This window comes from Mchenga conophoros, linkage group LG1 (genome assembly GCF_057382185.1).
Source record: "Mchenga conophoros isolate Kocher_MC1m ecotype Shallow Benthic linkage group LG1, M_conophoros_male_GT1.1, whole genome shotgun sequence".
Taxonomy (NCBI): domain Eukaryota; kingdom Metazoa; phylum Chordata; class Actinopteri; order Cichliformes; family Cichlidae; genus Mchenga; species Mchenga conophoros.
This window is the reverse complement of record NC_140526.1, coordinates 9,132,862-9,160,700: the sequence shown is the minus strand read 5'-3', so window position 1 is coordinate 9,160,700 and position 27,839 is coordinate 9,132,862. Positions and strand designations below refer to the sequence as shown.

Here is a 27,839-nt window from a genome sequence, read left to right as displayed (position 1 = left end):
ATTGGTTTTTTCAGGATCTCGGCCCATTCAGCCCTGAAGACGACCTTCCCCCTTTGCAAAAATGATGAACGGGGAGCACACACATGCCTGGGTAGAGAAAGGCTGGTGAGATTGCATCAGTTCAGTGAGAGAGGACAGACAGTTGAAATTTCTCATCCTATGGGGGTTGTTCAAAAACATGAGAGCAATGTGACACATGTCAGATATACAGTACATCCTTTTATTATCGCAAATATGCAAGAAAAGTCAAATGGAGACACTGTAAATGAACACATGCCCTTTAATACCACAGTCTAATGGTTTTTAAACACTTTAAATAATATACATTTGCACCTTATTATACCCTTTGAAATGTTTTAATCCATATTTACACAATGTTACGCTTTGAATTCTTTTCATTCTTTTCTGAAGAGGACTGAGATGTCTCTTAAAAACACGAGGCTCCCATAAAACCCAGCGTCCTGATAATTCAATTTACAATAACTGTACAACTGACCCGCCTCAGAAGTGGAGCAAATGTCGTGTGGACAGGCTGAACACTGACCAGTATTTTTACTTAATGGGTGGCATGTGAACATGTCTATGAACTTTCCAGTCCAATTACACGTTCCTGTCTCTGTAGATAACCTGCTATTTCTATACTGAGGTTTTATTGCAGAAACCCATATCTACTCTTTTTTTCTCACAAATACAAATCTTTATTTATTTTTTTATTTCAAATGCGTAACCCCTCAGCTCTCGGAAGTTGTTTAGAGTCCATTATAATATAATTAACCGTGCCACTTCAGGGAGGCAAACTAAAACTGCTTTCTTTTCCTCCTTCCTGAAAAAGTTGTTCTTGTACGTGTAGTTTTAGAACACTGATCACTGATTTTTACCACTCTTCCTCAAGAAGCTACCCAGATGGAGTTCCACACCTCATATCACATGAATCAAAGATCTTCGCATCTACACCACAGTAAAGTGGACTGGCTGCACAGTACAGTCTGCTCGGAGTATGTTCGTATTTTGACTCATCAGTTTGTTTGGTTTGCTGTGGTGTGGTCCAATGAGCTATGGCGTAGGAGGGCATTTTGAAAATGGGGCATGAGGGATGACACAGCAGCAGGGGGTACAACCCGTGTTTCTACTGGCACCACTGAGCTTGGAGCCTTCAGGGAAGCAGAGGGGGGTGAAGATGACTGTGAAGCGCCCAACATGCCTTGGCACATGAAAGGGCTGGTTGACCATTCCCTTTGAGGCGACTAGATACAAAGGCGCAGGCCACTGGCAGGTCAGAACAAAGGACTTGATTGTATATTTTTTTAAAAAAGACCCGCAGGGAGGACTGCATTTGACTTGAAGCAACACTTAAACTCAGTCCATCTTCACCCACTAATTGGCCTCTTTTAATCAGCAGCATCCAGAAAAACTAAATATTCTATTACAAACAACATAGTCTGAACAACCACCGCCCATTTTTAATGGACTGCTAAAAACAACCCCAGTTTAACTCAAAAAACTGCCAGCACCCACAAAGATCAGAATGGGCTTCTTTTTTCTCCTCAGTCTTTTGGAATGGAAGAAACAGCATCTGTAAGTTACACACAAATATAAAGCATGAAAACTTGGCCTTTCTTGTTTCTGTCTTTGATCCAGAAATGTTGAGAATAAGACCAAAAGAACGAGAGCAGGAGAGAGTAAATGCCGCCCACATGCCTCTTTGTGAATAATATGCTGATGCTGTGAGTATAGTTCAGTTTGGGTTCTGCCATACATACATGTGAAGAACCAATGAAATAATCTTCACTTAGAAGTGACAATCCTGAAACAGAGACCTTGTCTTTCAAACTTGCTCTGGAGGTTCTGTGAGCTACTCTCAAGAAAACTGTCAAGACTGGCAACCTGGAGGATCAAATATTGGTACCCTTCATACAGCTCTGAATAATGCATTTAGTCTTATTTCGCTATAAACTGCAACAAAGAACATCTTTATATTTGTACAATCAACAAAACAGGCACCTCGTCTACTTTGGTACCAGAGTGTTTGTTCAGTTGGAGTTTTTTTTCTTTCTCTTTTTAAATATTTTAATGTCACAGTCTCCTAAAACACGAGAAGAGAATCAGCTTGACTTGGTGCCGTTCACTGGACTCCAGCAAGTGTGTTGAGGGAGCAGGTCAGAGCAGCTCTGTTGGAAATGTTGAAGTGCAAAGAAACATTTAGCATTTAAAGTACATCTCGTGCTGATTATGAGATATACTGGTAAACGTCAGCTTTCTCCGTTGGTCCTCAAGTCTTTAACATTCTAACTCAACAAAACTGCAATACACTTGGAGCGTGTGCAAATTTGACCTGAATTTCAAATTTACAAATGTTCTTTAACTAAGTGTGAACAAATCCTTTGTGCTCGTGTGAGAGAATCCAATCAGAGACCCGAGATATGTTTTAGAGCTAATAAGCAGAAATTCTGGAGCACTTCTTTTTTTTTTCATGTGCGCTACACATTTGACTAAAAACAATGTCAAAACATCCAGGTTTTCTTCCATTCTGGTTCGAACAATGGGACTTTTTCTGGCTCTGAATGCATTGCCAGTCAGATTGCTTTAGCCACATAGCCTGCAGACATCTGAGTTTCTGCAGCTACTGCCAAGAAAAGCTCCCTCACAAGCTCTCAGAGCCTAATGAATACAATTTTCATACATCCTTCATATTGGAGAAAGAAAAAAAGAGACATTAGAAATAATCCTATTAATAATAATTGTTTACACTATGTCATGATAAGAACAGCAAAAGGAGCAAGAAGAACATACTTTAGAAACAACAATGAAAAATTGTAATAAACAATCAGTTGGCAAACGATGTCGTGTTTGGCAAGGTCCTGACAGTCGAAGCCAGGCCTGTAGGGTGAGGGTCATGGGATCTTGGGGGTTGTGGGAGAGGGGGTGGGAGTTCACAACATTAAATCATGTCCTCTTGTTGTCATCCTTAAAAACATCCTGTCTGCCAAATCTTCCTTGTCCCACAATAGACCAGACTTGTCACCAGTCAGAGAAGACTGAGGCCTCACACACAGACACGGACGAAACAAAAGATAGAGGGTTGGGGTGTATGTGGTATGCTGATGATGAAGTGGATTGGAGTTCAAGGCATGGGAGGGGGGAAAACTGTGTCCCTCCAAGAGTCTCGGGACACCTTTTTATGACAAGGTAAGGGAAAAAAAACAACCAGTCACTGTGCTAAAATGTTGAGCTGTCAGCTGCTGTGGTGTCCGTTCGTCATTGTTGTTTTCATCACAGTCCCAGATTCTTTGGGCGTTGTTTAACATAATTAAAAACTTTTGTTGCTGATGCTTTTTTTTTTTCCTTTGTTTGGTACTACATTCCCCTTAGAGTTTTTGCAGAGAACTGGTGAGGTTAACAAGCCTCTGCTAATACTTAGGTATGTTGGGGGTGGTTGTGGTCCTATTAGGGCAGGAAGGGAGTTGGAGTAGGCAGGGGTGGGGTGGTGTGAGAAGATGGAAGAAGTATTAGGGGGAGGTGGGGGTGTTGGCAGTCCCTCGCCCAGAACGCTCTAGTCCAGGGGTTCTTGTTTTATCCTGATGGGTGTGTTAATGGAGAGACTTCGCCGGTCCTCACGACACAACACATACTCGCTAAACTGGGACGAGTCCACGCCGCCTCCGCATGATGCTGCCACGCTGAAACCTTTCTGGAAAAGACGCTCCAGAACCTGCAGAGAGGACAGAGAAGAAGGCATTTACAACAAAGGTACCATGTCAGTAAGGACAAGTCTAAATGAAACAGTTTGCAGATAGGATGCAGGTTTCAGGTTTTATACAGCTCTAAGGAATAGTTTGACGTTTTGTGAAATATGCTTATTCTTGCCAAGATGGGAAGATTAATAGTGCAGCTCTGTCCAATAACAAGTTTGTCCTCCTGTCACATCAAAAACTCACTAACACTTTCGATTTTGTTTGTTTAATCTGCACAAAATCCAAAGAGTAAAAACAAAACAATTCCCTGTTTTACTGTGCTCTGCTTTATGTCTTGGTGAGGAACAGTTGCCAAAGCCACCACCAGACACACTAGAAAGTTAATGATCTCATAACTGCTTTGGCCTGTAACCAATCAGAAAAATTTGTTGTGTTTATACTTCAGTTTTAGTGCAGAGTAACAGATTACAGCATCTTTAGAGGTGCTGGTAGGTTAATTTCCTTGGCTAACCTTGTTTTTAGTCTTTGTGCTGATTATAGTTTAGTATTTATATATAAGACGTATAACATCATCCTCAACAGTTAAACAACTTTGTGTATTTTCCCAAGAATTGGACTTTTTCATTGTTTTAACTTTAACTTTTTGTGTGATAAATCTTTTTTTGTTTGTTTTTGCGTAAAAATTTTGTTGTTCCAGAGTCTGGCCACGGCCAAGTCTTTCTACTGTAAAAATAAAGTTTGCTATCCATTTTTACTAATGAATGAGCATTTTTACTAATGAAGTTTTTGATATCTACACATCCAGTCAACGGACATCAACCTCCGATGTTCATCAGTCACAACGTGCACCATGTGTCATTAACCCTCCCCCACCTCCAATCGCACACAGTGATGAGATAAATCCAGAGGGCACTCCGACATCACACCAACTCTGCAATATTCATGCTGCTTGTGCTAGATTGGCTACCGAACTGAGGGCATGAGCTCAAAGGGATGAGGAGAGCTGAGAGTGAGTGAGGTGTGTTAAGAGGCTGAGTGTAGCTCAGCGTGGTGATTACTGGAGCTCCTAATTTGAGTAATGAGGCTTGGGTGAGAGGAGAAGTGAGGTCCGTGAGCGAAAGAGAGAGCGACGTGTGGGGAATGACGATGAGGAGTTATGGGTCATCTGAGTGTGGACAACGTGTTGGAGCTGCAGGGAGAGAAGAGGAGATGGGGTTCATGTTACCCCTCTAGTCTGGACAGTGATACACACAGTAGTCCAAACAAGAGATGCGCTCAGACTCAAACGCGTGAACTTCAGCATCACTCATCTGGGGTAATCCATGTGGGATGTTGTTTTTTTGGAGGGGGTATAGATCTAAATCCCAGTGAGAGGAGTGCCGTGTATTTACTTATCCCCCCTTCCTTTTAAAGAAGTGTGCAGCGCATGGAAATGAAAGGTCTCGCCAAGGGCTAACTCTTTCTGCCAGATAGAGAGCCAGAGAAGTTCACGAAAAACAGAATGATTTCTTCAGATGCTCATACACACACACACACACACACACACACACACACACACACGCGCACAGACACACATTGACACGTGCACTCGTGGCGAAGGATGACCTCTCTAATTACAGCTTAGGCCCCATTGGCGTGCTACGGTTGAATGTTTAGGCCTGCAAGTCAAAGGGCCGCAGCCTCCTCAGTTGGGGATACAGTGAAGAAGAGCAGATAAACTCACACAACGTGCAAGAATTAAAATGTACAAATCCAAAATATAACAAATGCATACAAACTTGTTGAACAGACCTGAAAAACCCCAGCACCCATCTGCTTTCAAATTAAAACTTAAATGTGCACCGACATGCTACTTGTAAGCAGAAAGGACCACTTGCAAAAGTTAACCCCCTCCCCCTTTTTGTCCTCTAGCAAAATGACAACAACAAACTATGTAATTTGTGAGACAGAAGGGGCAGCAGACAGCTGATGGTGAGGACGGCTAATTAAGAGACCTGCCCAAGCATCAAACACTCCCAAATCCATGACAGACGACGGAGGAGCCTAACGATTATGGAAATGATATTACATAGCCTTCTTTGATCATTGCATCACATTGCATTTTTCCCCATCATCTCTTAACGCATGTGGGACTCCATCATGTTCAGCAATGAATTTGGTCACAGAGGAGAATGGCCTGATCAATAAAGATATTCTGAAAACACTTTTATTATTAATGCATGGCAACACAAAAGACTTAAGGATATTATTATAGATAGTTGTAACTGACTCAAGGATACTGTAATGACTATAAGATGCCATAAAAAAAAAACCCTTCGCATTCAGTTTGACACAGTGAGTTAGTGCCATGGGGGAATAAACAATATAGTGAATAATTAAGACGTATCCAAGCAAAAGGTTTTAATGTCCACAGGACAATGTCCCGAAATCAGTCCCCGTTGACAAGGAAAAGTAATGCACCCTCTTAAAAAGCTAAAACATGTCTGGTTTCTCAGTTCTGCAGAACATACTTCTGACCGCAGGCTTTCAGATCCCAGCTTATGTTGTACTTATGCAGATTTCTTTGCTTCCTTTACTGCCTCACTTGAGCGAAACCATAACAAAATATTCTAACGGCGAGTTGCATGTGGGCACCCTCATTGGTCGATGCCTCATCTCTAACACAGTGATTTCCACGAAATTGGATTACAGCTAATTAGCAGTCTTTGTTTTGTTTTTTTGTTTTTTCCGTTTTTCATGTCCACCACTTTCAACCTAAAGACAGGCTTCTTTTCAGCACGACACCACAATAATCAAAGCAGGAAATCAAAATAACAGTGAAGAGGATATTGCAGCACCAAACTTTGCTAGTTGTTCTATGAAATCAAGCACTTCCTTTTGTCTTCTCCTGTCTTTGTGATTGAAGCTGAATACAAGTGTCTCTTCAGCCTCTTCATCCCCAGTGATCCTGCATTTGAAGTCAGTCTCGCGGTTGCACGGTCGACTTGGCCGCACAGGGATCTCCCCTCAAACACACGCACACCATTCAGCATTTAACCATCCATCTGAGCTGCCACTCAACCTGGAGTCACCACGGGGATCAGTAGGGTATACATCAGCCTCACTCCTCTAACCTCCCAGCATCTTAGCCAAGATGGCGAGGCATGTATCAAAGTGGATGAGTCTCAGGCCTGGAAACCGGAGCACAATACAATATTGATGGCCACCAGAGTGCACAGACACACTTGCAAGACTTCTCAGGAGGAGTTGTAAGACACTTGCTCCTCATGGCGCAAGACACAGAGATGATTGACACATTATGACACACACACACTGTAGCATGAGGTGGGCGCCACACTCAGGGGGTTGCTTTTGTTTAACTATGCAGTCTTCAATATGTGACAAGGAGCACTAACTGCAGTCTCTGCGTCGTATCCTCTGCTTATCACAAGCATCTGGCATAAAACATCCGTGAAGCTCCAACTCTTTCTAATTCTCTAAGCCATCTGCCAGCTTTTTAAAGAGTCACAGACAGCAAAAACACGTTGACAGAACAGTCTACTTGCAGCTGACTGAGCTCCATTACAAATAGGCACTCTAAAGTGTCTTTAAGCATCATGATTCACCGAGGATTTTTAGCTCAGGTGACCCTTGTGGGAATGCAACACTTAACCCTGGCACAGTAAATACATACTGAGCACAGAGGTGTTTTGGGTTAGGTCCGTCCTCAAAGGGACTGCAAGTAGTTCAACTACTAAACTGAGGAGACTTAAATACACAAGGGCTCCACCTGACTCATCCGCTGACCTTTTCTATTTCAATTTTAGTTACTTGTTCTCGTATTTAAGACACCAAGAGCCATCATCAAAGAAAACTTTGCGAATTTACTCATGTCCTAAAAGCACAATCTTTAAAACTCTTTACATTTTATACCACTTTATACTCCCGCACCACTTACAGAAAATGCAAACCATCATCCAATCTATAGATTAAAACAATCCTGGAGTGGATATAACTGTTACAATTATCTTGATCAGCTATTAATAATAACTATTAAATTATTGCTTAGCCCATAAGCAATAGTGTAATATTCTATAAATCTCTTTTTTTTATATTTTATAAGCTCATTTTGTTGTTAATACATCTTTTCCTTAAAATTAGACTTGGAATAAATAAGTTTCATTTGTAGTGAAACATATTCTCATTGGAGCATTTGACTTCGTAAAATTTCCATCACTGATGTTCACATTTACAGTACACTTATTGTATGAGCCATTTCTACAGAGATAAAGATTTTGTGACACTTGATCAATAAAATGTAACACAGAAAAAAAGTGCCATATATTTGATTCATTTCTTTTGATTAAACTACGACTTGTTAATTACCTAATTGTCTTCAGTTGAATTGTCCTTCTCTGTCATTATTCTGATTTACGTTCCACTACCTAATCAGCCCGTGTCCAACAAACGAATTAGAACAATTTTTTAAAGATTTTTCTGGCATCAACTGCTGAAGCTGTCAGCAGCCAGAATTTCCCAGCTTTAATCCTCTCTACACACTGGCTTGCTTACTGTTAATCTTGACATTGTGCTTTACCCACAGAGCCACACAGAAAGCCAAGGGACCCAAAGCCATAGTAGTGTTAATGTCTTACTCTGCCACTCGGGCCACTGAGGAGCGCAGCGGAGGTGTTTGTGTGGCCGTGTCTGCTCTGATGAGCTGTGCTTTCTCTTTTCACCCAGCGCTGGATTGATGGAGTGGCAGCGCGACATGTAAGAGAGTGTTGCGACGTGTTGCGTTCTCCGCCTGGGCAGCAGGGGGACAGGGGACCCTTCTCTACGACTGCCTCCGCTGTCACATTGATGTAGGACGGATTGGTTCTGGTCTGATCTGAGTGCTTCATCATGGTGATGTATGGAACAGCAGGCCCAGCTCTAGCGCTGGGACGCGTGTGTGTACACCTCTGTGGCTCTTTGGCTAAATGTTTTCCCTGCATTCAGTGCCTTTGCTGCTTTTTGTTTCCCCCCGCTGGATCTACATCACAGCGCAGGTGGTTTGCATTACTCCCGAAATTCCATTCATGACTTCATGGAGAGTTACTTGCCAAGGTGGATTTGTTTATTCTCCCTCTCTCGCATTTAAATACACAAGACAACAGATTAAAGAAGTGGCTAAATTTGCAAGGCAACAGAATACATATATATCTCAACATGCAAAGAATTACTGCTGCCACATTTCAAACTATAAATAGATGATACAGTATAATGATATATCACCAATTTTAAAAGCATGAAAACCGAGTCATGGAAATCTTTTCAATGTTCATGAATTATCCTCATGTTTTATCTTATTAAAATGGAATATTAAATGTTTAGAAAACAGGTCGATATACTTAGTGTACAGTAAGGTATGGAGAAATGTGTGTTATCATTTTGTGACCAACTATAACAAGGTCTAGCAGTGTCCAGCCTGGAGCACGAAAGCAACAGTACCTCAGCTTCAATAAAATCTCTACACCTCTGACATAATAAAGTGAAAACAGCACACATTTAAATGTCATCATATATCCATCTCTTTCCTGTCAAGACCTCTTCTGAAACTGATCCAATCACACAGTAAATAAGTTTCAGACGGTGCTGCCGCAGCCTCCCCATGCTCTCCCTGAACTTCCTCTGTGGGCAGGGTGTGGTTGTGTGTGTGTTCCCCTGGGTTAGGGTCCAGGCTTGAAATCAGATCAGAGGCTCATTGTCTGGCAGGTAAGACAAGGATTATTTTCCTAACCTTTTCATTCCTTCACGCAACAATGAAAGAGAACAGAATGAGTAAGTTGTTTGGAAAAATCTCCCCTTACAACAAAAAAACACCTCCATCTGCTCCTTGTGTCCTCATCTACATCGACTCAATGAGCCGGGCCCCTTCACTGTGTGTGCATATGTACGTGTGTGTGTGTTTGTGCTTTTCATTATTTTTTTTAACGAATCCGTAGAGCTGTATCTTAGAGGGCTCACGAGGAGACACCAAGGAGAGGCCAGAATATGAGACAAGAAGGGGTCGCTGCCTATAAATCTCGCAGATCCGCCTTGTACGAGTTTGTATGAGAAAAGGGTTTCGGCTCACCTCGCCTTCAGAAGAACAGCCTAATAAAAGCCTAAACAATAAAGATGCCGTTCAGATTGTGTTAGTCAGATGTGCTCACATCCCATAACCAGTCTCACTGGTAAACAGAGTGGGAAAATGTTGTGTTAGTTGATGCGGCCAATTAATTATATTGTAAGTCATTTAAAAATCTATAAAAGAAGTATAAACCGGTTTAGGCTGTTTGAGAAATTGTAAGTATGGTATTAAAAAATGCAATACGTGTATTTCAATTGCCTTGAGCGGTGTTATATTGGAGTCTTTTTAAAAAAGGAGCTGTGTCTTAAAAAGGAGTAAAGCGTAAATTATGCATATCATTTTCCCCCCTTTCCATTTCTCTTCTTCATTTTTTCGCAGGAAAACATGGCCGCAGTCCACACGTGCTTTGTCCCACTCGCTCTGCTCTCCTCCCTGGAGGTGGTCTCTCACGCTGGCAGGAAGGAGGTGGAGGTGTCAGAGTGCACTAGCCTGCCTGGGAGAGGCTCTCTCTGGGTGCTGAAGGGGTGAAGGCTCCTCTATGTGTAGGTTTGTTCATGGCTGTGGGCACTCAAGTGTGTTATATCGAGCCTGTGGTGTGAGACTGTTATGTTTCCCCCCGTCCTCTCTTTCTCTCACAGGGTAACACTACTGTAAAACTATTTTTTTCTGAAGTTGCTTTTAATCTCTTACTACTTGACTCCACAACATGGTCAACTCTGCTTGACCAAAAACGGATGTTCATCTCACACCATTTTTCAAACCGGTGCCAAACTTATTCAAAAACAGATCATAAAGCAAATGTATTTGATATGATATTGGCGGTAAATTGCTTTATGGTAATACCGTGCTGAGGTTTTGCATCATTCTCATCCCCAACAGCCAACTGAAGACCATCGTTTGACAAAATGAAAAACTCCAAAGGTTTTTGTACACCTGCACACTCCAGCTGTTGCTCCAGAGTGGCTATTATGCCAGTTATTGACAACAAGCTATTATCTCTACTGTGGCAAAATGCAATATAGTGGGCCACAAATCATGCTAAGTGCCTTACAGCAAAGTTTTGAGGTGTAATTCCAGCTTACTGTTACTGAAGAAAATCAGTGTATATAACAGCATTTATCTGGGAAAGCAACCTGAAAATAAACTCTGCAGACTGGCACAGGACTCACACAGAAGGTGACCAACAGAAAGCCACCTCTCCCTCAGCAGATGCCATCGTGTGCCATTCAGCAAAACAGCTAAGTGGATCTGCAGAGTGGTCACAAAAGCCCAGGTTGAGCAAATCCCAGCCAGGTGTTCAAATGTTTATGAAAATGTTGAAAGTTGGTGTGAAAAATGGTTTGCTTGCCAAGCAGAATACTTTGCTGGATAAATGAGTAGATAAATACATAAGTTCCTCTTTGGAGTCTGCATCCTGTGGCTAACATTAAATAAAGAATTGGTAAGAAAAGAGAATGGAGGGGTATACAAGCACAGTATCATAAAACATTGTGTACAGTTTCACTATGCGACAGTTAGAAATAAAACAAATATTCAATATTTTATCTTCATGTTGAAAGTAAGCTAAACTAAGCTGTTTGGGTAAAGATAATGAAACATAATGCACATAGGCATTTTGACACTTTCCGACTCTTCTGCAAGTGCGCCACTAAAGTTACTTTGTGGCTTTCCCCCCCCATGTTGCACAATGTTCATATTAACTACCACTGTTAGTTTCATGATCACGTTGTAAGTTTTGTTGTTAGCAGCGAGCCAGTAAGTTGGATCTTTGCATATTCACGTTAAAAATGAAAGTTTTAAAGGTTGCATCTATAAGATTACAGTTTATTCCTTTTCAGCTGAGGTGAGGAGGTGTTGGAAGAGCTGAATCAGCTCTATATGAGCAAGCAAATTCCTCACAGCTGAAGACAGCTGTCAGTTACCTAACTTAGCTGATTTGGTAGCTACAGAATGCAGCCTTGATCATGATGCCGCCTCCAGTTTTAGAAAGACTGTGACTATGCTGCAGTCACATATTAGACACACATCAGAACTTTCTGTTACACAAAGCCATTTTGCTCTTGATTCTCTGCAAGTACCATGATATCACGCTTATTAGTGAATAAATGTAACAGAAAAAATAACTACGCATGAAAGTCATTGTTAGATATCAGCACATATTTGTTATATTGGCACTACACTCAGAGGTGTACACACAGGACAATCTAACTCAAGTAAAACTGTAAACACTGTAATGTGTTTTACACACAAGTCTAGAATGTGATAAATAAATCATGGGCAGAGAAGGAGATGAACAAAGGACAGGCATTTCAGCGTCTTACCTGGACGGAGTTGAGCCTGCAGTAGCCATTGAGGGGAAAGCGGATGACGTGTGTTGGGTCCTGGTTCCAGCCAGCATTGACCGAGTTACACATAACGTCTCCAGTCTCAGGAAAGATCTCCTCAATGAGGACCTTCTCTCCGCTCAGGGCGATCCTCTCGCCCAGGTCAGGTGTGACACGAACCACAAGGCAGTCACAGGGCTGTGCCATCCGTCGTTGCTCGCGCTCCTGCTTCCAGCGCTCGAGCTCCTTGATCATGGGTGTCAGCTGGTAATAACGCGCCTCTTCGTACAGCAGGTGGAAGTCCTGTACAGGCAGACAAACGTACAGATGAGAGCAGTGACTTTGCATGTGTATTATACTCCTCTTGGCAATATGTGTGACTAACACACTATGACTTTCTCTGGATTGCAACTCATCACCAAGGTCACAGAGAAACCCTACACATATACAGTATTGTGCAACATTAATATGACAGAGAAAAGTATATCTGCGGGACTCCTTATGGCTTCCTCACAGCAGCTAATGATGTCCTTGACCAAGACACTTAACCTCTAATTACTCCAAGAGTGGGTTCTTGCTGTATATGAACTCTGACTCTTCCACTGTAGTGAAGTGTGTGTTACCTGTGTAGCAAAGGTAACTCACAGAAGATCTAATAACTAATTGCACATTGACAGATAGATAAATTATTATTATTTTTTTTTACAAATGGCAAAATAACAGTGTAGGATTTTAAATTTATAAACTTGCACGAATGACAAATTAATCTTAATATAATACAAAAATGTGACCTTTGTTTGTCCCCATGAAGCTAAAATTTTTTTTAAAATGCATTTGGTTTCATGTAATACGTCGACCAGATTGAAGAACAATAAACCAAGATCAGTGATGGACTCGGACCAGCAGGACAACACTCTCAATAAACAAAGGATAGCCATGCTGCAGCTCTCCTCCACAGTAGCTCTTGGCAGAGTGGTGTTAGCCTTTAGCATGTTTTAGTGAGCTGACTCCAGAAAGGCCGTCAGTTGGGCTCTGGTGAAGTGGGATGGTGCATTCCTGTGCACAGACAGTCTGCAGCAGATTGCCTGCCTCTCCCTCCTGGGCAGGGTTTGCTGGGGGCCATTTGCCCCTGCGCTCTTGCCTCTAATTTCCCACAAGACCAGATGGCACCATCATTCACCACTACCACAGAAAATACGGGAAGGCGGAGGTTCGCTATTGGAGGCAGACGGGAGGTGAGGAAAAGATATGTGCAAGTGAACATGAGGACAATCATCAGCCAAGGAGGTTTTTAATGTATTCCTCACATGGAGGGAGTTTTATGTTAATAAGGCTTGTGGCCCGATGTTAAGCTCCTATTAGAACAAGATTTAATTAGGTTCCACCTAAATGCTGCAAAACCTTTTTGCTAAATAATTAGTAATTAATAAATCTGTGTTCTGATTAATGTTTCACAGTGGCAAACAATGACAGCTTAATTCAATGAATGGACATAGTAAACTGAAGCAAAGAAGTGATTGTCCATTTGGTGACGTTTTTCGAGAAAGAGGTTGCTGGGTTTTTTCGTAGAACAAAGTCCAAACACCCAAGTGAGACAATGTGTGTTTGTGCTGCAAAAACAACATATGTTTCATATAGTCTGCATCATTGGTGGCTCTGGGTGTCTGGGTGTCTGGGTGTCGGCGCTGGCAGCGAGCCCTAATCTAGAAAGAGTTTTTCCCCTTTTCCTTCTCAAGACCACTGCTGGGCACAGAAACAGAGCATGGCAGCAAACAGCATATTCATTAACCCTGCTGCTTCTGTCAGACTCTTTAGCCTTGAAAAGCCTCCCTCACTGTTTTACCCCTTCATCTAAACTGTGCCTTCATCCGAGGCATGTGAACGACACCCAAATACAACTCCATCTGGACACGGCGTTGACGCAACACATCTTAAGCTGACGGTCTAATGTTTAAGATTTCAGAATGCGAAAAGAGGGGGTGGAGGTCCTTTTTTCCCTTTTTCTCTCCCTTACTCCCTGTCTTTTTTCTCCTGGCCTTCTTGCTGCAGCTGACAAAACTCATACTGAGACGCTCCCCTTCAGGCAGCTCTCTGTATCAAAGTGCTACTCCTCATCCTTCACAGGTCTGAAGCCATGGATGGATATGTTTTTAACAGGGGTCTGTCTGCGAGGCACTTTAGTCATCCTGAGTAGAGCAGAAAACAACAGAGTAATCCTAAGCGCTGAGGTGAGGATGAGAGGGAGACAGGGCCAACAGCTCCGTCCTGGCTGCTGAAGCTGCTGCTACTGCTGCCAGCTCTACGAGACAATTCATCCCCCAATCCTGTGTCCAGACAGCCCGTTTGAGCTTCAAAATAATGATCCGACCTGATCGCCCACTGGCAAGGCAACATTTCAGGGAAGGACAGAGGGAGGGAGGGAGAGACAGAGAAAGAGAAGAAGAAAATGATGGAAAATGTCACTATAAGGGAGTTTAGAGGACTAGTGAAGACGTAATGTAGGTTTTGGTCAAAAATGACCCCCCAAAAAAGCAGAAGTTCAAGGTTGTTGAATAACAATGTCACTCAAAAATAAAATAAAATCACAATAAAAGCACCTTTCTGTCATTTCCAGCATCTGAGATGAAAAAAAAAATCAATTTAAGGAGTAATGCAAAATCTGAATAATAACAGAAAACAGTAACTCTTACCGGTTTATAACCATGCCCTCAATATGACTGAGCATTGCTTACTCTCTCGTGATTAATTGTAGTTTGAATAATGTGATGAGGGAGGATATTAATAGTGAATATTTTGTTCCAGTGATGCAGGCTGAAAAATTTCTTTTCCTATTCTGCTCAGACTTTCACATTGATTTAGCAAAACACACAGCGCCGTGGCTGCCAGCAGCAGAACAGACCCAGCCCTGGGGCGACGGCAAGCCTGATTGTGTTCAGATAAGGACATGCTCAATTCCGCCTCGCACTATTTGCATTTTTTTTCCCCGGCTTCACGCAAATTGAAAGGTATGCAGATCAACACAGGCTTATGCGAGGGGATCGTAATGAGTTGAAACAATGAAGTCCAATGCATTCTCTTCCACTGTGGTGCCTGATTGGACTGTCAAGATTTAACAGAGGGGAGGAGGGGTGTATGAATAAGAAGGGAAAATCTAATCGGTACTGAGTCAGGCCGTCATTTGCCAAAATATGCAGGGCTTTCATGTCATGTTCTGTTGTCTGTGGTTTGGCTCTTGTTCAGACTATCCGTGGGGCCCAAAGAGTTTGCCCCTGGCTCTCAGTGGCTTGGCTTTGCCTTGTTACCTCATACAGAATGATGAACAAGTGCCAGTGCAGTGAAAAGGTCATGAAAACTAAGGTGGGGTTGACGTGAAGCGAAGTGTAGAATACACCTAGGAAACTGTATCATGGAATGAAAACCTCGAGAAGGAAGAAGCTGTAGGAAGATAATCATTCTGACAACGTCGCATATGATTGTATGAATACTTGTTAGGTGAGACTAAATCTGTACTAGTGCCAAAAATAAATTTAATCGTTATCTTTTATATTACAGTAGATTAAATGGCATGCGTGCAATGTGAGCGGGGTCATAGGTAGTGATCATCCCTCTAACGCTTCAGGCTTTTTTAGGGTCAGCTAAACATTTTAGCATCTTTTAGATCATCGTTTTGTTTTCACAGCCTGTAGCTTTACTATTTTGGTTTACTCTCATCCCTCACTCTCATCACCCTCATTTCAAGCAGCAGGAGGCAAAAAAAAAGCTCTGTTACACCAACTAAATGTTACCTGGCCAGAAGCAAATAGCATGTAGACAAAGTCAACTAATGAACATAGGCAAGAATTTAACAACTAAAGACACAGATATTTTGGATTTATTGGACTTACATTGGCAGGTGTCCAGAAACACAACTTCAGTAAAATGCTAATGTTTAAAGTTTGCTAACACTCTATCACATCAGCTTCTTACACAACTTTTACAGCTAACACACACACACACACAGTTTACTCTGTCAAACTGAAACCTTCACAACACAAAAATACAGCGAATGCAAAAAAGCTCGTACAGATAATACATTTAAATGTAAAACTTTTCACAATTTGCTTTTGTGCCCCGAACATGTGCTTTAAATTGTTTAATACAGGAATATGACAAAGCACCTACATTGTCTGCAATAGATACTGACATGCCACTAAAACAGGACACACATGCATGCAGGTTCATTGTCTCACAAAGAGCAAAGAGCAAGTGCAAAGAAGTACGCATATATGGGGCACCAGGTATTAAACTGGACCTTTCCCTTCCAATTCTAGACTCTGGATGAGAGTTACTGTCTGCATGGAGCTGAGTGGAAGTTCATAAGGGGTTATTTCACCTGGGATCACTTCTATAGAAATTACACTGGGTGAAAAACAACAGCTCAAGGCTTTGGCATGCACACCACCAGACCATGCTCCAGTTAACCAGTTAGCAGTTTACCTTTCCACCATTTAATAATCAGGCTGCATCCATTTTTTCCTCTTCAAAGTTTCTTAACTACTGTTTATGTTTCTACTACACATAATTCATATGATACACTTAAGGGGGGTAAGGCTGTGCGTATCAAGCACAACTAGTTGCACTGTTGTGGTATCAGGTTTATTTTGAAAACATGCTATCAATCAGAGAACAGAGAAACTGTAATAAATACAGAAGTATTCACACTTAAACGTGCAATCTTTCGAAAAATAAAGAAGCACACAGAGTGTGAGCTGATGTCTGGGCAAATGCCTTTTATGTTATGTTGTTCAAACAGTGAGTTGATGGTGCAGACAGGTACACACAATACAGTATACTGTGGTGCAGACACATACCTTGAAGTCATCTGGAAGGAGCAATTTGCTGGTCCTGAGGAAACTGAGAATGTAGCGGAATATCTCGCCATCCCGATCTATGAAGTAGTGCTGCTTCAAGCTGTCCAACACGATGGGCTCGGTGCCATTGAACAGACGACTGATTCTGGAAATTGAAAGACACACACACACACAAACACATGCACGCAGACAGCCGCACACACAAACACAACCACATAATGGAATGAGCCAGTTCCCTTCAAATGCATGAAACAATTACCCTCCATTTATTTTTCAATTTTATTAGCACTAAGCTTGAAATGTATTAGCATCCCAGGTTGAAACAAGGGGCTTAAGGCACCGTTCCTCCATTCCAGACTTGTTTGAAGTGTCCCTTCTGTAGAGAGATTACAACAACACACACGCTTGCTGCTTGTACTTACAGAAATTAATGGCATGAATGTAGCATTACAGCTCTATTATTCCATCTGTCAGAAGGCTGGAAATGAAACAGAGGTAGGAAATGGTGACGGGCCACATATTAATGTGAGAATATGTGGAAAAAGATATTTTACTTTTACAGTTTGATTTCGTTATTAATTCAAGGGGAATTCGGACAGACTCAATCCTACTGTAGGCCATACTGCTTTAATTTAATACAGTGTTACAGCTTGTAATAACACTCTTCTTGTGCTGTATTGTCTTAGTATGAGGGAAAATTGCAGAACGTAATTTTCTTAATGTATGTAATTGCAGTTCGCTTTAATGGCGAGAAGATTATTGTCTTGCAGCTGGAATCATAGGATATTAGTGTTTCTTCCTTTGCAATCTGTGCAAGTTTTTCTTGTAGAAGAATAAAAAGACAAAGCACCAGCTGATAATTCTGATCTAAAACATACACTTATATTTGTGAATATGAACCACCCCACTGAGAATGAACTCAACATATTGACTATTAAATATTTGAATTTGTTTTCAGAAATCCATTTTAAGATGAGAAACATGACCAGAACCCAACAAAGTGTGCTGAGTTTTCATTTTCTCCCTCTATTAAATGGGTTAAAATGAATTAAAATAACTATATTAGTCAACATGTTGAAGCAAGGACACAATAACTTCTAAGATAATGTAAATATCAGTGCCCAAATGATGTGAATAATGATAAACTAAAGACAGTAAATACATATATACTTTTAAGCTTTCACTAAGTATTGACAAGACTTTGCTATAATAATAAAACACTTGTTGCCTCCTAGTATCCCATGTTTAACCCTTTCAGTTTACTGCAAGATGAAGGGCTGGGCTGAAGCCAGCTACAGGGGCTCATCAAAGCAAAGAGTGGAAATTGCTGTTATCTTTAAACTTTCATCACACCATGCTGGTGCCGCGCCTCGAGATACCCTTGGACAGATATTCATTTCCCCTAATATTTGTGTGCTTTTCCTGCCGCTTACCTGCAGGTTCCTCTCTCGCTGGTCTAATGATCTCATCCAGGCACCTTCACTTTATCTGTTTGTTCATTTCCAAGTACTAAATATCCCCTTTTTAATAATTAAAAAACAGTTTTTTAGCATCTCCCTAATATTGAGAATGTGCAAGTGTCCCATTTCGCTAAAGTTTCCGAAGTCTGAAGTGCAATAATTTAATTTGGTGACTCATTTTTAAACAAAACTCACCCTCAGCAGAGAAACCTGGAATGCCTACGCAGTGTAAATAAGCTGTACCGCTGATTTACACGAGAAATCTGTTGCACGTAACCTTCTTAACGTTTTCCGTGCACATTTACAGTACATCGTCTTGCAGAGAAACAGCTCTTGGCACGGAGCTATGTTGCTGTTATTATCATCATTTTGAAGTAATCAGCACTTTAATCACAACAACAGCTTCTAGGTTGGCTGACAAAGTTGTGCGACAAAAGAAAATCATAAAACCTATTTGCAAATATGCCGACCAGCACACGCACGCACACGCACGCACGCACGCACGCACGCACGCACACGCACACACACACAGACACACACACACACACACACACACACACACACACACACACACACACACACAAAGCACTGCCTGAACACTGGCATTGTCAAACTCTATTACATGACAGAGGAAGGGAGCTGTAGTGGGAATGTCAATGAACAGACACCAAGGCTTTACTCACAGACTCATTTCGCTTGAATTTACAATTACAATCGGCTGCTTTGTAAAAGTGTATGAGCTTGTAGTTATTGGCTGCATCAGGTATCTTCTGACCCTGATGTGTTGGCTCAACACACAGAAGCTATCAAATTAAATTTGCTCTGTCTCTTTTCTTTGACTTGACTGTGTGAAGAAGGAAAGCAAAGATGGTTCTCCCCCCTCTCTCCCCTCCTGCCATCCTTTCTCTTTTTCACTCTCTCCGACTTTCCTTCTTTCTGTCTCTCTCTCTGTCTCTATCCTTCTCCCTTACTTGCTTTCTCTCTGGAAATCGATGCAAAATGCTTTATAAAAAACCAATACTCATCTCCCTGTTTTGCCCGAGGTGTTCCTTTCTCATATGGTCTTGCAATTCTTCCAGCTAGAATTTCACCATACCCCTCCAGGCTAACTCTGTTTTTCATCTCCACTTTTTTAAAAAGCAATTAAAATGCTGCCTGTTTTTCTTTTTCTTTCCCTCTCTCCAACTCCCTTCTCTCTCGCTCTCTCTTTCTCTCTCTCTCTGTCTCGCTGTCTTCTCTGTTGGTCTCCTCATTTTTCCCTTTTCTGTTAAATCTCTGAATTGGAGAGTGGGCTGTTTTTAACAGGTAGGTAGAGAGAAAAGGGTGTGTCCATAGGGAGTGGGGGTTGTATAGAGAAATTAAGAGACAAGATACACAAACAGAAGGGCCAAAAAACAAAGAGACAGGCAACGATAGGCGAAAGTACAAAAAAAACAGAAGTACAGAGAAAAGAAAAAGAAGCACAGAAAGAAACAAACAGAATGCAGGAGAAATGCAGAGAGATAAAGTGGGAGAGAAAAAGGTTTGACGGAACTAAAAAACTTGGATAATGCGTGCTAGTCACTGAGAACGAGGGAGGTGGTGGGTGTTGGAGGTTATCACGGATGGCTCAGATCTCCTACCCTTGTGGTGCCAAGCGAGGGCAGGCAGTGGGGCAGTAGGTGGGCAATATCTGGCAGGATGTTTGCTTCACCAGTTAAAGCCAGCCAGAGGCTGAGAGCTGCCAAAGACGCATCCTCGCGAGGTTGGGAATAGGACCCAGGTAACACTGATTCTGCTTGAACAGACAATGTGTGGAAACTGTATCACTTGTGGACCCCTAACGAAGACAAAGCACCCAGTGCTTCTTGGAAAGTGAAACAAACACACCCAGGGATCTCGGTGAGGCTGTCCAACCTGACATCAAAGGCTGCCCACAATGGCTTCCGAGTAGGGAAAGTCAAATAAGAAAGTTCAAAACCAAATCGCTACAGTCCCTGGCTCTGATTCGCAAAGTCATGCTTGAAGCAACTGTGAAATACTAGATAAACTCATGGTTCTCCAAACAAGCTAACCCAAAGGAAGGGTGATACAGGTTTCAAAATAAGGAAACACACTTTCGCTTTTTCCGAAGATCGTGACTTATGGAAAATAAATGAGAACATTTAACTCAAGTTCCAGCCTAACTATAATGCCTTTGAAAATCTTGACGTGTTAATGCAATCAGCAGCAACAGAATTCGCTGGTTCTCTGGTAATAACTTTCACTGTGTATATCTCAGTTGCTCAGTATCTGTCCAAATTGGGGTTAATTGCAAGATTATGTGATTTTTAAAAAATAAAAAATACTATAAACATGAATGTATTAATGCAAACATCTCCACTTTGGTACTGCCAATATTTGCCTGCAGCTCTGTTTTCTTATCTGTTACTTTATGGTTGTATAATACGGCTATTTCTACTCCGGAGCAACAATTACTTCCTGTTAATATTTAACATTAAGTGAACAGAGTAAAAGATTTATTTGAAAGCTTCAGCTTTATCTCATGGTGTGGTGTTGGTACTAAAAAAGAAGCTTGTGATAATGAAACAAAATAGCAATAAAATAACACAACTCCAAAATTCTGTTACATATTTTGAGCTCAGCTTATAGAAAAGTACATTTCCAGAAACAGAGGACCACTGAAAAAGCATAAAGCCAGTACAGATCTATCATCTCTGGACATAGAAGTCTCGTCTTCATAGAGAAAAATGTCCAGTGGTCCTTTCAAAATAGTTTCCTTGTCTGTGGAACATTTCCCCTAATTTCCTCAGCTTCTGTTCAAGTGACTGCTGAGACTGTCCTCTTTGAGAGCTACACAGAGTGCACATCAATGTTTCATGACCCTTGTCCCTTAATATGGCCCACACAGAAGAAGATGAATATCCACACATTAGTTACTAGACTAACTTTCTCTTGGCACCCTGCATTATTTAGAACCCAATCTATTAAAAGTAATCAGCAACTTCAAACTCTTTAGCCCTGCTCTTTCAGTCGTCACGTTTTCAGTTTTGCCCGTGCGCCTTTTCTTGACCGGATGTAGCTGAACACAGCATATGCGGTTATGCCAGTGTAATTGTTTTGCTTTCTGCTGTCAGCCATTATACTAATTCACACAAAAGGGCCCCTCCTTCCACTGGCTCCAGTGGAAAGTGGAGCCCTGAGGCCAACTGTACGCTGAGGAGGCTGGGAGAAAGAGAGAAACAGTGAGTGTATGCATGTGAATATGTGCGTGTGTGCACGCGTGTTTGTGTGTGATCCAGAGTGAGAAAGAAACAGCACAAGACAGAGGGAGGGAGAGAGAGAAGGAGCAAAGGAGCATGTGTGAAAAGAGAAGGAGAAAGAAAGAGGAAAGAGCACTTAAACCAAATCAACACTCACACTGATATCCGGTCTTTACTGTAAAAACACTGCTTGGATGCTCTGACATGACTCTGTGCTGCATTTGGAGTAAAGACCCTGTGCATCTCAGAGTGAATAACTTCTTTGTAAAGCGTAAAGCTGCATCAGAGCATAATAAATACAGGAACACAATAGCAATGCACAATTGCGAATACAAATGACACAGAAATGTAAAAACCATCTGTCCACTGGATAAACTGACTATGACACTGAAATAGTGGACAAAAAAAATTGTCTTAATAACACAAACAACGATAAACCCTTTTCTGGTTTAAGCTTTATCTTTCTCATGACATGTTGCACTGGAATAGAAAGAGAGTTGTCAGGGATTTCCTGTCAGCAGACTCTATGAATATCAAGACTTTATTACCAGGGGATTATGTGGATTATTTCCTGTAGCCAATTTGGCAGGTTTTCTAACAACCTGGTGTATGTTTACCTTGGCCCACATGGGATTCAGCTGATGCCGAAATGCAGGGAGCATAATGCAATAAATGACAAACTGCATTAGAGGAAAATATGGGAGGGGTCATTCAAATCAGCATAAAACGGAGTCGTTTTATCATTATTTGAATTTTCTTCCTTTAGTAGTGGCACCTTGTTTGTGGATGGAGCTAAAAATGTGTATAAAAGTGTGGGATGGTGGATTACCATCAGCTCTTACACAGCCTGAATCATCATGCTTTTTTTCTTAGAAGTGGAAATGCTTCATGTGTGACTATAGCAATCAGATAATGAAAACAATAGCTCACAAAATAAAAGGATAAGTCATGCAACTTTTTATTAAAATGTTTTGATAAGGTCATGTTGCAACACATGATAAATGGCGGTTGCAAAAAAAACCCTACAACTTGGAACATGCCATGATTTTAATCACATTTGAAGCTGTTTTACATCAACTTTGATTAAGGGGGTTCTGGACGTTTACGTCATTAATTTTTTTTCCAGTATTCCTAACAGCACCCTGATCTGTGGGAAAAATAGAATAAAATAAATAAATAAGGACTGTGAAAAGGGGGCGTAGTGTGAAAATGTGAATTCACACAAACACTACTACTCACATCAGCAGTAAAACATGTGTAAGGTTCTGCACAGCAGCTGAATTTTCAATAGCAGCTACCATGTGAAAGGAGATAAAAAATAAAAGCCCTGGAGGTATTTATTGGAAGATTGGAATAATCACCTTTAAAACAAACAAACAAAAAAGCAATCACATGTATCATTTTTAAGGTACAAAGTTGAAAGAATGAAGAGAAGAGAAATGCCCCCACATGATTTGAAAAGATATGTGGGGAAATTGTCCCCAAAGTTTCACTGGTGATGTCCCAATGCCAGTCAGCTAAATGACTTGCTAACATCTCAGATTCTGTTAGACTTCATTAACAAAACCGCCAGTCAAATCTATTTTTTAAACGATTCACTGTGAAAAATGCAACATAAAGCTACTAAGATAAAAAGTGACTGAAATCTAACTGAATATTTATTTAGGAAACATTTTCAATTATTTAGTTAAACTGGAATAAATGCATAACCGTGTCACATTTTAAACAAAAGCAGCAAGAGACAGAATAAACTACTCTTTAGTTTGCTCATATTTCTTAAAGTTGATTTTAAAAAATAAATAAAAAATAGATAAGCTATGAATTAATACATTAAGATCAGCAGCGATGCTAGAGGCAGGGACTGATCTTACCTTGAATCTGGGTACTTGGTGAGGGTTGCCAGGCTGCTAGTGTACATGTGTCCCCCGACATCGATGTGCACCGGGGCGTTCGCCTTGGTCAGCTGAGCCGGCAGAGGGATCCCCTGAGCGGCCAGAGGAGAGACCGGGGACCGGGTCAGAGACAGCCTTGACATGCTTCTTCCCTCCTGAAAGCAAGTATAGAGAAAAGCCATGGGAATAAAGGTAAAGAAGAAATAAAAAAAATCAGCAGAGTGCTCCTAAACAGGGAAGTAGATAGTATCCTTTCTGAATGGTATCAGATCACTTCCATGTCTGTCTGGTCGCATATTTAGCCTGGAAATTATTGCCACCGCTCTAATTAAGTATGTTTGCATCTTTTCATGCAGCACCGCAGGCGAGGATAGGAGGATGCTTATTAGAATCGGGGTGAGAGAGAGAGAGAAAGAGAGAGAGACAGAAGGAGATAGACAGATAGAAAAAGAGAGGGGGAGACGGAGACAGGGTGAGGGGGGAGAGAGAGGAATGCTAGGTGTCAGCCTCCAGGGGAATAAAATAAACTGCTGCTGCAATATTCTAATTAAAGGTCGCCTTATGTGTTAGACGTGATGCGCCCAGACACACCAACCACCAATCTAAGAGTAAGGAAAGCTCGACGGGGAGGGAGCTTTCAACTTTTCTTCTGACACGCACACGCATCCATTCAGTACACAAAAAGATTAAGATTGTCATGTGTCCGCAGATAGTTTGAGGCACACGGGCCTCGTGTATTGCACAAAAACGCATCCGATTTCAGTCGAAAGCAGGAGAAGTATCATGTTACTTGCAGGCCAAACTATTGTGTATCTACTTGCTGTAGCTCAGTGTCGTTGATTAACCACTAAAATAAAGTAAAGTACATGGCACTAGAGCCTACTGTATACAGACTGTGGGTGCATATATTTGGGACTGGGGCTTACTGGGAGCACGCCGGAGCACTCCGAGGTCAGTGTAGAGCTGAATTAGATTACCTGATGAAATGATTGACAAAATATTTTCAATTCGATGCGCCGTCATTTGATTCCGCACTGCTTCAGGAGGAGCGGAGGAGGCGTTTATATCCAACCTACTGGTGCGTAATTTGTTTGCCAACAGCGGCAGGTGAACCACAAAACATCAGTGTGGCCACATTTCAGTGTTACTATTATCTGTTACGAAGCATATTGTACATCACAGAGGCTGAGTTTATTTTTTTAAAGGAAAAGTAAACAAAGATATACTGATCTTAGTCAATTTTCTTTAATAATCACAGAATAAAGGTCACCGTTTCTCCACTTTATCACCACTAGTCCGTGCCTACAGGCTCTGGTTGAAATACAGACCTTCCATTCTAGGAAACCTAAAATAATAATAGGAGCTTCATAGTACACGTGTGTGTGTTTAAACAGACTGATATAATAAAATCCCAGCTTTCACTAAATTATGTGAACTGATCAGTTTTCTGTTGCACATATGGGCTGTTGCACTGTCATTACTGATAGACGGGAGACCTTTTGCCAAAGTCCAGATCATCCCCGCGGCTCTACGAGAAATGCCAGTGGGCACACTATGAGACAGGAGACTTTTTTTTATATAGACCTCCTCACAGCAGTATCGTGTTCGTTTAATGCGATTACAAGAAGACGGGATTACATTTCAAAACCCAGGAACAGAGAAAAAACTTGGAGAGACTTAAGAAGTTTAGGGCACATACACAAAGACACACACGAACACCCATCGGTCTGTCCCATCGCGGGTATTTTCCTCTTTCCTACTTATCCACCAATTAAACAATGAATTCCCTACACTGACATACAATGAAGAACAAATGTGGAAAATAAATATAGAAATCTTCTTACTATCCCGATCACATTCTCATTGATTTCGCTTGTTCCCAACTCTCTTGTTCCCTATCACATACACACAAACAGTGAGTGACACACGTAGACACACAACACATAAATTCCTTCACAAAAATCACAGCAGCTACAGAGACTCAACTTTCCTTCTTTGAATTGCTTTCTTGCTGCTTCCCTTCGCTGACCCCTGCTCAGACATACTGCTGTCGAGCTCACACTTAATGACAGCAACATAAACCCTGACGACCGATCTTTAAAACAACCACGAACCACGGACACAGAAATCTCTGAAAAAGAAACGGTGCGATACAACACTCCCTCCGCAGGAACACCACAAGCCCCTGCTCTGCCTTTAATCTACCAAATGCTCAACATGGCGTCTTATTGCTGCTGTACAATTAAAAGCATAATCCCGACACGTGTAATTCACTACCCGATTGATAAAACACACACGTGTTAACTATAGGGTACAGTCTGGCAGAAAAGACAGAAAATACACTTTGGTTGAGCAGTAGCCCTATGCAGGACTCTCCAGCACAGTTCAACTGTCCTTCACGAAAACTGTACCTCCTAAGCCTACACTGTGCGTAAAAAACATTGGATTCTGTAATATTAAATTGTCACCCTACCGTTTCAAACATTGTAGGGAGTCCGGAGGAAATCCGTGCCGGCGGCCAGTCCCAGCTGCTGTCCGCGTAACCCCCCAAAATTTTCAAATATTTTCTCAAAATGCCCCCGAGTTTGTCACCGAACTACACCGCCGTCCAGTTCCAGTACCTATACTGCCGCACGGAAAAGCCAAGTATTTTTTCTGTATCCGACACAAAACTGCTTTTAAAAGACGCTAGGTTGTGGCCGGGATCGACTGCAAAGAGTCTCTGTGGCTTTAAAGGCTCAATTGCAAGGCTGGCTCGACCTGTCCTCACCAAGCTTCTTTGTACCAAAGCGCACAGGAAGCGTCCTTACCTTGAACATAGATGAGATGATCTCCTTCCCCTTCTCTGCTCTTATTTGGATACGCGTAAAATGTGCGCTCTTATTGGAATCCTGCTTCGTATTTCGGCTTCTTGTCTGCCTTTTTGCCTAAATGAAACTGCCCCTGTGGTTTGTTATGAGAAGAAGAAAGCCAATAATCCTTCTCTAAATAACAGAGCGGAGCTAAAAAAGAAAAATCTTGCTCCGGGCTGCCCAAGCGCCTCTGGGCCAGGGATTAGGCTACAATTAGCTCAACTACACTCTCTCACCCAGGCAATTTTCTCAAGGAAGAAAACGTGATACCCCCTATTCCCGAAATTATGACTACATAGATATAATAACTTATCTTATTTTTTCCGGCAAAAAGTAGTTGTGATTTCGAGGGGGTAGGAAACCTAACAGGCAACTGTCTGTCGCTCAATAGATTTAGAGCAGCAAAAAGCAGATTTTAATCATTGTCATTTCGTCTGATGTAATAGTTCCCCAGGCTGTCCAGCTAGTAGGATTACATTTCCATCTCCATCTCCAAGCTAAATTTAAAGTTTAAAGCGGGCGGGCTGCCATAGTCCTTTACTCAGGCAACATATAATAAAGACGCAATAACTTGTTGATAAAGTCTCAGCAGGAAAAAATATGTTGAAAATGAAGCGATATCCTTGAACCAATATCTTTCATGCTGTGATTTTCCCCCCGTGTTCCCGCTCTCTATTCCTCTCCCTCTCTCTCTTGCCTTAATGTCTGGAATTGTAACGCCAAATTTCCTGCAGGCCATTAAAATCAAATGACGTCTATGGACATGCATGCATGCTGCTGCAGAAAGCGCCCTCACAACCTGCCTGCAGCCAAATGCGCCATTTCAATTATAGCGCAGGGCTTAGATGGAGATATCTGCCCAGAACACCCCCCTCTCTACTCTACAATGAAAGGAGGCAGCCTCCAGACTTTTGGAAAATAAGATTGTGCCTGATTATTGTTATTTTTCAACAGAGAAAGACACAATGCAAGTGATGAAGCGCTAAAGTGTTGCGCCACTTCAGCACAAAGTAAAAGGGGGAAGAAGGAGTCAAGCAGGTGCTCACGCCAAGGAGACGATTATTTATTTATTTGCATGTTTGTTTATTTGCGGGTAAATAACTGTGAATAATTGATGCAACATCGAGCCCAGTAATTACTCCGTACCAGAATCGTGAGAGGGGTGTAATATTCGTTTCTTGATATTTGGCGCCAACCAGTGTAGGAACTTATTATTGGTCCATAGGAAATACATCAATTCACTCAGTATTTTGGAGCCTCGTTTATCCCGAATAGTATTAACATTCTTTTTAAGCACATAGATTTCCAAAGCAATATCACTATGATACTCTTCTAACATTTTCTTATCATATATATATATATATATATATATATATATATATATATATATATATATATATATATGTGTGTGTGTGTGTGTGTGTGTGTGTGTG

The 27,839-nt window shown here is 41.5% G+C and overlaps 1 protein-coding gene across 3 annotated transcripts; it reads right to left on the bottom strand.

Moving 5' to 3' along the window:
• Positions 1 to 199: 199 nt before the first annotated feature.
• Positions 200 to 27,188, bottom strand: kctd15b (potassium channel tetramerization domain containing 15b). 3 transcript variants are annotated; one of them, XM_085248728.1, is made up of 5 exons: positions 26,365 to 27,188; positions 23,534 to 23,709; positions 16,961 to 17,105; positions 12,108 to 12,413; positions 200 to 3,709 (listed from the first exon to the last, which is right to left on the bottom strand). In XM_085248728.1, exons 1-5 carry the CDS (start codon positions 26,371 to 26,373, stop codon positions 3,551 to 3,553), a joined length of 795 nt encoding a protein of 264 aa, XP_085104854.1. In that variant the 5' UTR covers positions 26,374 to 27,188; the 3' UTR covers positions 200 to 3,550. The 3 variants fall into 3 exon arrangements, with proteins under 3 accessions (XP_085104854.1, XP_085104774.1, XP_085104692.1); XM_085248648.1 differs by lacking the exon at positions 26,365 to 27,188 and adding an exon at positions 26,028 to 26,356; XM_085248566.1 differs by lacking the exon at positions 26,365 to 27,188 and having other exon boundaries at positions 23,534 to 24,010.
• Between the last annotated feature and the right edge of the window lie 651 nt (positions 27,189 to 27,839).

Coding starts and splice junctions, on each gene's coding strand:
- kctd15b (XM_085248566.1), bottom strand. CDS start 23,736: ATGGCTTTTCTCTATACTTGCTTTCAGGAGGGAAGAAGCATGTCAAGG. Junction 17,106..23,533: donor ACCAAGTACCCAGATTCAAG/GTAAGATCAGTC, acceptor TTCAATTTCCAG/AATCAGTCGTCTGTTCAATG. Junction 3,710..12,107: donor GCAGGCTCAACTCCGTCCAG/GTAAGACGCTGA, acceptor TCCTCTCTGCAG/GTTCTGGAGCGTCTTTTCCA.